This window comes from Peromyscus maniculatus, chromosome 6, assembly GCF_049852395.1.
Source record: "Peromyscus maniculatus bairdii isolate BWxNUB_F1_BW_parent chromosome 6, HU_Pman_BW_mat_3.1, whole genome shotgun sequence".
In the NCBI taxonomy this organism is placed as follows: domain Eukaryota; kingdom Metazoa; phylum Chordata; class Mammalia; order Rodentia; family Cricetidae; genus Peromyscus; species Peromyscus maniculatus.
The window spans coordinates 117,713,122-117,726,573 of NC_134857.1; the positions used below are offsets into that span (position 1 = coordinate 117,713,122).

Here is a 13,452-nt window from a genome sequence, read left to right on the forward strand (position 1 = left end):
TAACTCAAGTCCAAGTGGATCAAAGAGCTTAACATAAATCCAGCTACAATGAACCTGATAGAAGAGAAAGTAGGAAGTAGTCTTGAACAAATTGGCACAGGAGACCACTTCCTAATATAACACTAGCAGCACAGACACTGAGATTGACAATTAATAAATGGGACCTCCTAAAGCTGAAAAGCTTGTGTAAGGCAAAGGACATTGTCAAGAAGACAAAACGGCAGACTACAGAATGGGAAAGATCTTCACCAACCCCACATCTGACAGAGGGCTGATCTCCAAAATATGTAAAGAAATCAAGAAACTAGACATCAAAATACCGAATAATCCAGTTTAAAAATGGGGTACTGACCTAAACGGAGAATTCTCAACAGAAGAATCTCAAACGGCTGAAAGACATTTTAGGAATTGCTCAACATCTGTAGCCATCAGGGAAATGCAAATCAAAATGACTCTGAGATACCATCTTAAACTTACTTCTTAAGCTTAACTCTCAAGCTGGCACCTGGCCACTGCTCTCCAAGATACCGAGTGTGACAAAATGGAATCCCTCTGCCCATCAAGCAGGCATCACGGCCTTCACAGAACAGCCTATGTGTTCAGGCTGAGGTAACTACCGGACTGTCACATGGGTAGGACTGTCAGCCACTTTACAATCGCTTATCTTTTGGCTGAGGCATCTGCCCCACCAGAGAGCCACATTCCAGCCGTGTGCTGCCCAGTCCTTCACAGTGTGTTCTGCTGTTTCTCCTACTTTTCAGTTTCCACGTTCTGTTCTTTGTTCTGGCCAGCGCTCTCCTGTCTCTCTCTGTTAGTAATGCATTCTAGCCTTTGGTATTTGACTCTTCCCATTCATTGCATTGCATGGAGGAAGCTTCTAACCTGATGTCTTACCCTGGAATCTTACCCTAGAAACCTCAAGCCACACATTTTACGTGTAATTTTTAATATAATTAATGTTTTTACTTATTCTTTGAGAATTTCGCACACGCTACAATGTGTTTTGATCATATTCATTCCTCACTCCCCACCCCAGCACATTTGGGTACTTTCCAACTTTCAGCTTTTGATATTTTTTAGCCAATCAATTCTGGGTGAAATGGATTAGGAACATAAAACCTTATTTAGCTACCAAACATCACCTGGTACATTAACTTGAGAATATTTTACTTTCCAGGCCAGCATGTTATGAAGCTTGGCAAAACCCTTGAGGAGTTATCAGCTGAGCACTTTGGCCTTTGGGCAGGTACCACCCATGTTTGTTTTCTGGTGCCTTTGGGCAGGTACTGCGTCATGTTGGTTCTCTCCTGCCATTGTTCAGAAGCAAACAGGCTTCTGCTGCTGGGGCTTGCCCTTTGTTGTTTGATGGCTGAGACTCAGAATGTCTGTCTGTCCATGTTCTTACTTGCCTAACTCTTCCTAACTGTGCCTATAACGCATGCCTGGTTCTCTACCATTGCTGCTAAAACGATCACACTTACATACAAGCCTGATCCATGGGCAATGCTTTACCTCCTGGCTTTAATTTGGCCAATGCACTAGAATTGCTGGTTAGAATCGCTACATCTGAATTTATAGGGAAGTATTAAATCGGACTTACCAGATGTATTGTATTACATTGAGAGATTTGTGACCATGTTTTCCACTTTTCAGAGGAAAGGGTTTTGTTGATACATAAGTAGCTGAACAATAAACTCTGCCAAACGTCTTCTGGGTTGGTGAGGGCCTGTGTTCTTTATTTCAGGACTGAAGAGTTTTGTCTAAAGATGAAAGCCTGCCTTGCCATGTCACTCCACAAGAGAGTGACATCTTACAGATGAATGGAGAGTTTACTGGAGGCCGTGGAGTGTCAATATGACAACCCACCACCGTCAAAAATAAGGAAGAGCTTGGACACCCTCCTATCAAAGGAGAATGTCAATTCAAGAGGGTCTGGTGTGGCTGCACACTAGAAAATAGTGGCTTAAAATAGTGAAACAGCTAAATGCTTGCCCAAAAGATTTGGGGGGGGGGCGGGGGATGCGAGGGCCTCTGTGTATAGCAGGATTCTAATTCTTGGTAGTCTGGACACCTATGTGTGTAAGCAATTCTGGGTAGATACAGATTTTTACAGATTCCTTGCACTGATTACATACATACATATACATACATAATATATCATTATAAGTATGTGTGTATGTGTTTGTGTGTGTGTGCACGTGCATGCACGTGTGTTGCTGAGGACTGAACCCAGGGCAAGACATGGGTTCTACCACAGAGTTATACCCCTAGTCCTCATTTATATTTAACCACACTATCTACAAGCTATATCAAGTCTGCAGAATGGCGTGCAAATACAAATGCTTCAAGTGCATCCCTAAAATCAGCTGCCCTACATAACAGCTTGCACTTAGAAGCATCCAATTCATTCTTCATCAACTGCACTGAGCTGAACTAGTCTGACCTGTTTTTATATTCTCCAAATAAAATGGGTAAGAATGTTTTCTGGTCATTCACAGCAGAGTTGACTTTCCAATCTTTGTTAGGCTCTTCTTCTTTGTCTAATCCTAACAGTTATTGTATTTCTTTTCACCACTTGATTTTGCAGGAGGGTGGAGCTTCTTGGGGTTGGGAAAGTTTCAAGGCTATGAATCATGTTGCTGAAGGCAGGCAGAACTTCCAAGTCACGCTATTTATTGAATGCAGAAGATGCTATTATTCATGGCAGAGTGAACTGAGCATCAGTCAGAAAACGTTCCTGTTTGCAGACTACAAACCCAAGAGAGCCAGGATGGGCACTGCCGGAAAAGTAAGGAAAACATTTCAGCTTTCTTATTCTCTTGTGCTAATAATGGGGGCTGCTTCTGAGAGCTTTGAATGCAGGAGAATAGCTAAATACTTGAGGCTGTTCCTTGAGGAAGGCAAGGCTGTTGTGTGGGCACACATGGGGTGTGTGGGTAAATGGCGTCAGAATGCCAATAGCAAACAGCAGGACTTGATTGAAAACCACATGCAGAAGGTTCTTCTAGAAGGCAGCGAAGAAAAAAAAAGGAATTGTGGTTTATATGGACATTATTCATAGTTTAATTTCAGGCTAGCCAGTCACTTGCTCTGGAGAACAAACCGTTTCCACAAGGAGACTTCAACAGGGTCAGTAGTATGTATTCAATTCATTTCTGGAGTCTAACAGGTCCAGGATCTCCTGTGCAGCGGCCAGATGAAATGTGGCCTGCTGGTGAGGGTGGAAAATGTTGGTTCTGGAATGCAAAGCCAACAGCAAAGTCATCCCACTTTCCAAGTTTTTGAGGACACATTTTGTATCAACGTGTAAGAGTAAACGTTCTTAGAAAAGAGGACTACCCTGTAGATAAGGCACGTCTATTCCTTCAGAAGGAGACAGCACCTGAACGGTGACAGTAATTTAAGAAATCATGCTGGTCCGTCCCCCCCCCCCCCCGCCCCCGCACTTGAAGATTGGGGTAGGTGGCTCCTTGATTTCAATGGGCATGGAACTGCATATGATATGGGGCACTTATATTTGTATGACTTTTAAGCAACTTTGCATTTAGTCTGCCTTAAAATTTTAGGAAGATGAAGATGATGTTTAAAGTCTGGGTAACACTGGTATCTCTGAGGAGGCACTAGAATGCTAGAATCTGAAAAAAGAAAACTTTTCCCCCCAGAAAGGAAGAGAGAGAGAATGAAAACATCTCAGTCTGAGTCAGAAATCCTGTAAAAACTGAATATCAGGAAAATTAGTTTTGCACTATGGACGTTAGTAACTTGGCTCATAGAAGTAAATGGAACTTAGAGTTGAAATGAACCTTAGAATATCTGCAACTGCCAACAGCCAGTTCTGTGGCCTTCATCATGTGAATGTCCAGCCACTATCGGAACATCCCAAGTCACAAATAACCCAGGGTCCAGCAGCATCTCCTAACTATAATTAAGAATACAGCATACAAAACAAATAGCACACCATATTTAGAATTTTCATTTGGTGATGTTATACAGGAGGGTAGTTCACAGGGTGTTATGTGTTCCACAAAACTGCTCTGGTATTTTCATGCATCAGTACTCCTCTGTTAATTTTTTGCTATTTCATTTTTTCCAAAGATGCATATATTAATTTGTTAAGATGCCATAAAAAAGTACCAGGGATTGTGTGGCTTAAAGAGCAGAGATTTGTTTCTTCATACATCTGGAAGCTAGGATCCTGAGAACAGAATGTTGAGACTATTGGTTCCTTTAGGAGCCTTGCTTAGGAGGTGCTCTTCTTGCCATTTCTACATGGTTTTCCCTATGTCTATGTCTTAACCTCATTATGAAAAAGATTCTATTCAACTTGACCAACTTCAGTGATCACACTTTAACTTGATTGCAATGTGAAAAAGCCCATCTCCAAGCACTGTACCATCGAGTTCTGAGGTACTGAGGAGGATTAGGGCTTCAGTACATGAATTTGGAGACTTTGCTCTATTATAATGCTTATCCTAGAGAATTCGGATGAACAGAATATGGGTGTCGAGGGGAATCAAGCATATTCTCATATTCCCAAGCTCCCGCTGACTTTGTTTTTGCTTGGTTTTGTTTCCTCTATGCATTCTCCAACCATATTTTATGTGGCTATGCTCATATAAGATACAAATATCTTTAACCTATTTTTCCAACTTAACAATGACTTGTCAATATCTTACACTGATTTCTAGATTTAGTAGTTTCCTCCATTTTTTTTTTACATATTTCCCTTATAGTCCTGAGATAACCTCTAAAGCATATTAAGATTTTTCTGCACTTTATTCTTCCTTGAGGCTGATTTTAATAATGGAATTGTGGAGTAAGAGTGTCAGCACATGCTTATGTTTCATGATGTACTGAGCAAATCACCTTCCAAAGCGGTGAACTTAAATAGGATTGCCCGTTTTATTGCTCGGACAAAATTGGGTATTCTTGTTAAGTAAAAATTCACTATCAGCTTGATAAATATAGAATTATGGCTTGTTATTTCTAGTCTCTTAAAAATATTCTTAAGCTAGGTGGTAGTGGCACATGCCTTTAATCCCAGCACTCGGGAGGCAGAGCCAGGTGGATCTCTGTGAGTTCGAGGTCAGTCTCGTCTAGTCTACAGAGTGAGATCCAGGACAGGCACCAAAACTACACAGAGAAAGCCTGTCTCAAAAAACCAATATATATATTCTTAAGAGCAAGAAGAGTAAATATACCACAATATATTAATTTATATTTTCCTGCTAAAGTCCTCTATGCACATCTCCTGGGACAGAGGAAAAGCTCAGAGGTCAGAGCAATGATTGGAGATCTTGACACTTTCTTTCCACACATGGTTAAGCTTTCTGTGTGTCCGACAAGGTGACTTTTCCCATTTTACTTTAAGCAGCCTCTCCCAGAGCATCTCTCTGTTCTACATGGAAAAGCTGTTGTCTCTCAGCATACAACACTTTCAGAGCATCACACATTCCTACATACCCAGCACTCAGGCGGCTGAGACAGAAAGGTTGTTGAGTTTGGGGCCAGCCTGAAGCCCGAGCTACATAGCAGGATGAATCGGTGGGGGAATGGCCTCTGAAGAGCTGTTGTTTCCTTTATAACATTTTTTTCTGTCATTATTAAATATAAAAGTTACTCCATGCTCTCTGTCACTGCCATTAATATGGTGTGAGGTTTCTAGCTTAGTGTTGGCCAGATTATATCATGACTGAAAATACTTTTCTTAGCTAGACAAAGGGTACATGTTAAACTGAGATGCTGGTAGCTTTCTGTCAGTCATCTGCTTCTAGCATTATGTTCCCCACATTTAATCTCTGAAAGGTATTGAGGCATCTAAAGGAGCTTGCATGAGTTGGTCATAAGTTGAGGAATAGCTTGTGTTGTGTACCTGGATTTTTTTTAGGGTGAGGCATCAACCAGCTCCCAAGCCTAGACTTCTCCTCCTATTTATTTTCTCTGCCTGGAACCCCCCTATCCTTTCTTCTGCCTAGCTATTGGCCATTTAGCTCTTTAGTAGACCAATCAGGTGCCTTAGGCAGGCAAGGTGAAACAAAGGCAACACATCTTTACATAGTTACACACACATCCTTACATCATTAAACAAATGCAGCATAAACAAATGTAACACACCTTTACACAGTTAAAGTAATATTCACAGCATAAACAAATGTAACACATTTTTGCCTAGTTAAAACAATATTCCACAACATCTCCCCCTTTTATCTAAATAAAAAAGGAAAGTTTTAACTTAAACATAGTAAAACTATATAAAATAAAAAAGTTATCAAGTAAGAATTACATTTACATTTGTATTTGGCAAATTCAGAGAAATCACTCTATTAGCTATTCTATCTTGATAAGTCCAAAGCTGTACTCAATTTACTTACCATCTTAGCTGAGGAAAACTATAACTATCTAGTCTTCAACTTCATCAAAGACTCCAGAAGGACATAATATTACCTAAGTAGACAGGAAGTGCAGTTTCCACTTCCAAAACTATAGAAATGACAGAGACATCTGATCTCCTGGACAGTCACCCAAGGTTCCTCTGCAACTTTGGGGAATCTAATGTTCAGCCTACAGGCCTAGAATATCTAGCAGACTCTTCTATGAAACAGGAATTTTGAAGGACTGTCTCACCTAGTCTTGGCAAAGTTCAGCAATCTCCTTCTCATGTGTCCTGCAGAATGTCTGGCAGACTTTTCTATGAAGCAAAGCAGAAATTTTGAAGGACTGTCCTATCTTGTTTTGGCGAAGCTTGGCAGTCACTTTCGTGTATGTGTGTGTGTGTGTGTGTGTGTGTGTGTGTGTGTGTGTTGCAAATCCAGTTTGTACAGCATACTGTCAGCAGTTGAGGCAAGAGCAGTTTCCTTGCCCAGTGGCTAACTTTGCCCACAATGAAAGAAAACTCCATATGGAGTTTCCTTAATTCCCATCATCTTCTCTAAAGTAAATTAGTGCTGCCAGGAGCAATCTCACTGTCATGAAAAGCCCTAGGTTATTAAACATGTTTAATGCCATATTATGTAGGTCTTTGAAGTATTTGAAGATCATTTATCTATCTAAATATATCTGTTTAACCTATGAAAACATACCTAACTTGCATTTCTTAATTATACATTACATTTTTAAATGAGCTGCATAAGCACAATATCCCAAACAAGAATAGAAACATACATACAGTATAACAGAAATAACTTTAAATTTGTATCAGTTTACCAAAATCCATACCAATGCAAAATATTAGAGGTTAATAGTTATCTTTTTTACCTATATTCCTATATTCTCACTAAATGATGACAAACATCCATAATGCACCAAATAACCATAAACTACCCACTCCACCTCTTGGGAATGTGGGTGTTGTGTTCTCTAGGCTGCTTCCTGTTGACTGTGGGTGAAGACATCTTTTTAGGGAATCTGAGAAAATTAACATAATGGTCAAGTCCTAAGAAAACTAGCCATAACATTTGTTGTCCAGTCTCTGTGCAATGGGAAAGCGGGAAAGCACAAGGCTTACCTGTAGTCCTGGCTAGAATAGTCTGTGATGCTGGACCATCTCAGCCAGCAGCCTTGAAGCTGTTCTGGATGCAGAACACTGTGGAAACTGCAACAGAGGCAATCTGAGAGACTGGATCACCTGGACCAACCATTTTCATTGATGTCTGGTCCCCTTGCTCTGAAAACACAAACTTTCAAAGGTAACATACTTATCTGCATTAACACAGGTATGGACTATGTGTTGTTCACAAGCCATCCAAAGATGATTTTTTTTTTTATGTTTGAGCAGGTAAAATATACGTCACCTGTCTTGTAGTTTTCTAGGTGTTTTTTTTTTTTATTTATATCTGTAGCCAGGATTTTCAGGGGGGTCTCCCCTAATCAAACCTGGTTACTATTAACCTTGAATGAGTCCACAGCCTTTTGTTCCCTATGGAGCCAAAAGAATAACCTCTTCTCCAAAGCAATATATTTATTGACTTCCATCTTAAAGTTAAGGCATCCCTAAAGTATCTAGGCTTATTTAATTCAGCAGTCCTTATTATAATCACATGTCTCTCAGCAGCTGTCATTCTCTCATGAGCATTCAAACAATTCAAAGACAATATAACAACACACAGGATCCAGACTCCCTGTGTATTTCCCATCTCTATGTAGCTTATTCTTCTTCTATTATTTATAAACTATTTACTTTTTTCTATGACTATCTATACCCATTTTCTTTTCTTTCTTAAGCCTACACACATTTTTAAACACACTGTAATCTGTTTAGAGGGGTTTTTTTTCTATCTGAACCTGCTTTACTTTGTTTCTTGAGCCTTTTTTGTCTGCATGAGCAAAATCTTAAACTGCTGAGCTGCCACTGGGTCCTTTGGCAGCTGGCTCTGTCCCCTCCTCTGGTCTATGAGAGTTGAGCCCTAAGCCCTCAGGCTAGGTCTGGAAGTGTATGAATGGGAACTGTATTCAACCCCCCACCTCTGGGATGCCTGTGCCTGCACTGTGGCAGGTGTTTTTACTTAGATTTTTGTTTCTAGTTAGCATATCATTATGGCAAATCCTCTTAAAAGAGCCATATCCCCATATTTGTTTTTTGGTGGTTTTTTCCCCCTCAGCTTTCTCAAGCCCTACATGGAAATATAGGCCTCATGTTAGAATGCCTAAATATACCATCCTTTTTCTTTTGGGCCACCAACCAGCTCCCAAATCATGACATGAAGACTTATTATAGTGTTGAATGCTCAGCCTAGCTTAGGTCATTTCTGGTTAGCTCTACTAACTTAAATTGACCTGTTTCTCTCCATCTACCTTTTGCCTTGGGGCTTTTATTTTTCTTCTGTATATCTTATTTTCATGCTTCTTGTGTCTGGCTGGCTGATGGCTGCCCAGTTTCTGGCCCTGGACATGTTCCTCATTCTTTCTTCCTCTTTCTTCTCTCATTCCTCTCTCCAGAGCCTAGATTTTTCCTCCTATTTATTCTCTCTGCCCCCCAGCCCCGCCCATCTTTTCTCCCACCTAGCTATTTGCCATTTTCAGCTCTTTATTAGACCAATCAGGTGCCTTAGGCAGGCAAGGTGAAACAAATGCAACACATCTTTACATAATTAAACACACATCCTTACATCATTAAACAAGTGCAGCATAAACAAATGCAATACACCTTTATACAGTTAAAGTAATATTCTACAGCATAAACAAATGTAACACAGCTTTGCCTGGTTAAACTAATATTCCACAACAATGTTGAACCAGAAAAAAATGAAACTTTTATATTTTATTTTATTTGAATCTGTATGTATGCTCTCCCCCTTTCTCCCTCCCTTTCCCTTTCCCTTCTCCAGTCTCTCTCTCTCTCTCTCTCTCTCTCTCTCTCTCTCTCTCTCTCTCTCTCTCTCTGTTTATATATACATACATAGGTACCTGTGTGCCACGGCTCACATGTGGAAGTCAGAAGACAACCTTGAGTATCTGTCCTCTGCTTCTGCTTTTTTTTAAAAAGGCAGGGTTCTCTTGTGGCTGCTGTATATCCAGGATATGTGGTCAGCAAACTTACAGGAAAATTCTTTCTCTCTCTCTCCCTCTCCCTCCCTTTCTTGCTAGAATTTGATACTCTTTCCAATACCAGTTAGCTAATTAGCTCTGCCTGGTGGTCAGTTGCTGGGTGCATTCTATTTGTACAAGGTGAGAAGCTCTGATTTGGGTTAAGTGCAAAAAGGGATATAGAGATGCAAACATGTGGATCACACTCCAAAACCATAGTCACAATCCACATGCTTTATGATGATAACAGGCAGCTCCATGTCTGTCTCCTCAGGGTTTCTATTGCTGTGAACAGATACCATGACCACAATAACTCTTATAAATGAAAACATCTAATGGAGGGGGTTTACAATTTCAAAGGCTTAGTCCATTATCTTAATGGCAGGACATGGCCATGTGCAGGCAGATATGGTGCTGGAGAAAGAGCTGAGAGTTCTACATCTTGATCCATGGGCAATAGGAAGCAGCTATGTGCCACACTGAGAGTAGCCTGAGCTTGGGAGTGGGAAACCTCAAAGCTCACCCCCTACAGTGACACACTTCCCCCAACAAAGCATACCTCCTAATAGTGCCATTCTCCTTGGGGGCCATTTTCTTTCAAACCACCACGATGTCTTACGATGTGAGTCATCTCTTTGCTTCACCGCCACTGGATGGGTTAGATGTAACTAAAGACTGGGTTGACTTCTTACAGATGAGCAGTGTTCTGCTTTATAGACTTGTCCTCCATTAATAAACAATACACAGATAACAGTTGCACTCATCTATCACATTTGAAATCGTACCAATAGACTACTTTATTGGAGTAGTTTGTGAATCTCAGTCCTGACCTTATGTACTGTGTCTTGGATCTGTCATTCCATGTCTCTGGCCTGCATTTTCCAGGCCATTACATCAGACAAGGGTCCATACAAGAGGATCTGTAAGGCTTCAAATTCTGTCATTGAAGGAAAGCAGCCTTTAGAGAATCAGGATGTTAGATGCGGATCTTCTGTGATGTTTCTATGACTCTGGGAGTCTGCATTTACGATTGAGACCTGTTATGACACTTGACTTCTTAGGTTATTAAGTGCAAAGCAGCTGTCCTATGGGGAATGAACCAGCCCTTCTCCATTGAGGACATAGAAGTGGCCCCACCAAAGGCTAAGGAAGTTCGTGTTAAGGTAAGAAAGGGGCTTGGAACACACAGGCTGAAAGGAGATCTCATTTACATTGAGAAAGCCATTGTTGCGAGGCTGGCTTCCTCCTAAACTGATATGTAGTTATTATTTTAGGGGGTGGGGATGTTGGTCTGCATGCATGTCTGTATACCACATGTGTTCTTAGTGCTGGAGGAGGCCAGGCCAGGGCATTGGATCCCCTGGAAGAGAAGTTACAGAGATGCAGTTGTGAGATGCCATGTGGGTGCAGGGAATCAAACCCGGGTCCTCTGGAAGAGCAGCCACTGCTGTTAACTGATTGCTGAGCTGTCTCTCCAGCCCAGAGGTTGGTTTCTTAAAAAACTGTTTGCCAACTAATTGTCCCACAAATTCATGCATGTTGTTACAAAAGTAGGCATGCTGGCTGTGAAATTCAACAAATTAACTGTCCAATAAGAACAACAATGTTCTAGCTTATTAAAGATAATACTTATTGAGTTTTTTCCAATACAGTGATTAAGAGAGAATGATCAATAGCATGACCAAGAATTGACTTAAAATCTTCTGGGAGTCACAGTGTATTGGGATATGTATTTATGTATAGATGTATATATTTATTGGTGTGGCACAGTCTAGCAGGGTCCTTGCTGTTGTTCCCTTTGGGGGAGGGGGCCAAGTAGGCACAGAGTCAATGACACAGACTCCGGGAGAATGTTGAAACAACAAGCTCAGTTTATTCAGTCAGAGGCAAGCCTTACATACCCTCCACCCCACCCTGGGGAGGTCTGATGAATATGCATCTGCTGGTGTGACATGGCTGTCTCTCATTGGTCCAGGTCATCTCCAGATCATGTTTCAGCTGCTGTTGCTAAGGCCCTAGGCAGACCCAGGTTGGCTCTCAGAAAGTATCTTTTTTTACTTGGCTGGGCCTCAAGCCTGCTAGGGATGAGTCATCCCACAGCACAGGAAACAGAATCGTGGGCATCATGCATACCAGGCAAGCACTCTGCCAAGGAGCTGTATCTCTAGCTATGTTTTCACCTGTTGCTTGGAGACAGGGTCAGACTAAGTCACGTGGGCTGACCTTGAACTCACTTTGTAGCCCGGATAGGATGTGAACTTGGTGATCCTCTTGCCTCTTTCTCCCAAACAGATGGTGTTACAGGCCTGTGCCACCAAGGCCACCCAGAGGACTTTCACTTCGGACTCATTTGTGTCTGAGAAGCAATACCTTCCTGCAGTGCCCCCCACGCTTGGACAGCACTTTGTCTTTGGTTTAGATGCCCCTGTTGAGCAGGCTTCAATGCTCATCCGACCTCTCCTCTCTAGAAAAGCACCAATTTCCAAGCAGGCAGGGAAGCAGCAATGTTGTACATCCCTGAAGTAAGGGAACTTGGTCTGATGCTTGATTTAGGCTCAGATTGTCTTGGCATCAATGTTATAGTTTGAGAAAATGATACAGAGTTTAAGAGAGAGAGTTAAATGTCATGCCAGTGTCAAACGATCCCTTTGCTGGTTGTGAGGAGTTTATTGTTGGTGTTTTGTTTTGTTTGAACAGATCTTGGCCACAGGAATCTGTCGCACAGATGACCACGTGATAAAAGGAGCAATGGTGTCCAAGTTTCCAGTGATTGTGGGACATGAGGCAGTTGGGGTTGTAGAGAGCATCGGAGAAGGGGTCACTACAGTGAGACCAGGTATGGGGGCCTCGGTTATGCTCCTGAAGGAAACAGCACATCCTCACTGGGGGTTAATAGAGAGCTGAAACCCAACTGAGGAAGATACAAGGAGAGCAGATTGTACCAAGTAAAGTCAACTTGTCAGATCTCAACCTCTAACACTACTTTGTGGTACTTACAATGCTTAGAGTATTTTAAAGACATATTTGTGTATAAGTTCAATTTATACCTATTTAATCTATCTATTAATTAATTAGTTATAATTATTTATGGTTCTTGAGATAGCAGTCTTAATATTTCCAAGGCTGGCCTGAAACTCACTACATAGCCCAGGCTGGCCCGCCAATCTTCCTGTGTTAGTCACCACTGTTCTAGGATTACAGGCATGAGCCACTCTGACTTCATATTTTAATGCAAATGAATGACATCTTACATCATGCTACTTTCTTTCTAGGTGACAAAGTCATCCCTCTCTTTCTACCACAGTGTAGAGAGTGCAATGCCTGCTGTAACCCCGAGGGCAATCTCTGCATTAGAAGCGAGTAGGTGTAGTTTTTCACTCTGTCGTTTGAGTTCCCCGTGGTCGTTTCTGAATTGAATTAAGTAATGTGTGCATTTGATATATCAAACAGTCTGACCGGCCGCGGAGTACTGGCCGATGGCACTACCAGATTCACGTGCAAGGGCAAACCGGTCCAGCACTTCATGAACACTAGCACCTTCTCTGAGTACACGGTGCTGGATGAGTCTTCCGTAGCTAAGATCGATGGCGCAGCTGCTCCTGAGAAAGCCTGCCTCATTGGCTGTGGGTTTTCCACTGGTTATGGAGCTGCTGTTAAAACCGCCAAGGTAAGAATCGGGCCGGGCTCCTGCAGCTCCTGCTTTCCCGCCTGTCAGCCTTCCTGAGGGCGTTTTTAGAGCACTAAAGCAACCTGAAAATGAAACGTTGTGAAAACATGCGAGCTGCCAGATGAGCTGGAAGAAAGGGGGGGGGGCGGAGTGGGAGGGGTGCAAGGTAGAAATTTTATTTCTAAATACACGGAGCTGCAACGTCTGGATTTACTGCCTGTTCCTGCAGCATCTCCCTCGGGTTAAATCACTGAAGTTTATAT

At 41.8% G+C, this 13,452-nt stretch overlaps 1 protein-coding gene across 2 annotated transcripts in view; it reads left to right on the forward strand.

Moving 5' to 3' along the window:
* The window catches only part of Adh7 (alcohol dehydrogenase 7 (class IV), mu or sigma polypeptide), a 41,066-nt gene that overhangs the window by 19,271 nt on the left and 8,343 nt on the right, over positions 1–13,452 (forward strand). Inside the window, exons 4-10 of one of the 2 annotated variants that reach the window (XM_076575049.1) lie at positions 1,178–1,246; positions 1,745–2,471; positions 2,588–2,788; positions 10,584–10,685; positions 12,220–12,358; positions 12,795–12,882; positions 12,973–13,189. In XM_076575049.1, the coding sequence (XP_076431164.1) occupies positions 2,627–2,788; positions 10,584–10,685; positions 12,220–12,358; positions 12,795–12,882; positions 12,973–13,189 (708 nt within the window). In that variant the 5' untranslated portion in view covers positions 1,178–1,246; positions 1,745–2,471; positions 2,588–2,626. The remainder of the gene's footprint in view (positions 1–1,177; positions 1,247–1,744; positions 2,472–2,587; positions 2,789–10,583; positions 10,686–12,219; positions 12,359–12,794; positions 12,883–12,972; positions 13,190–13,452) is intronic. The other variant, XM_076575048.1, reaches the window with a different exon arrangement.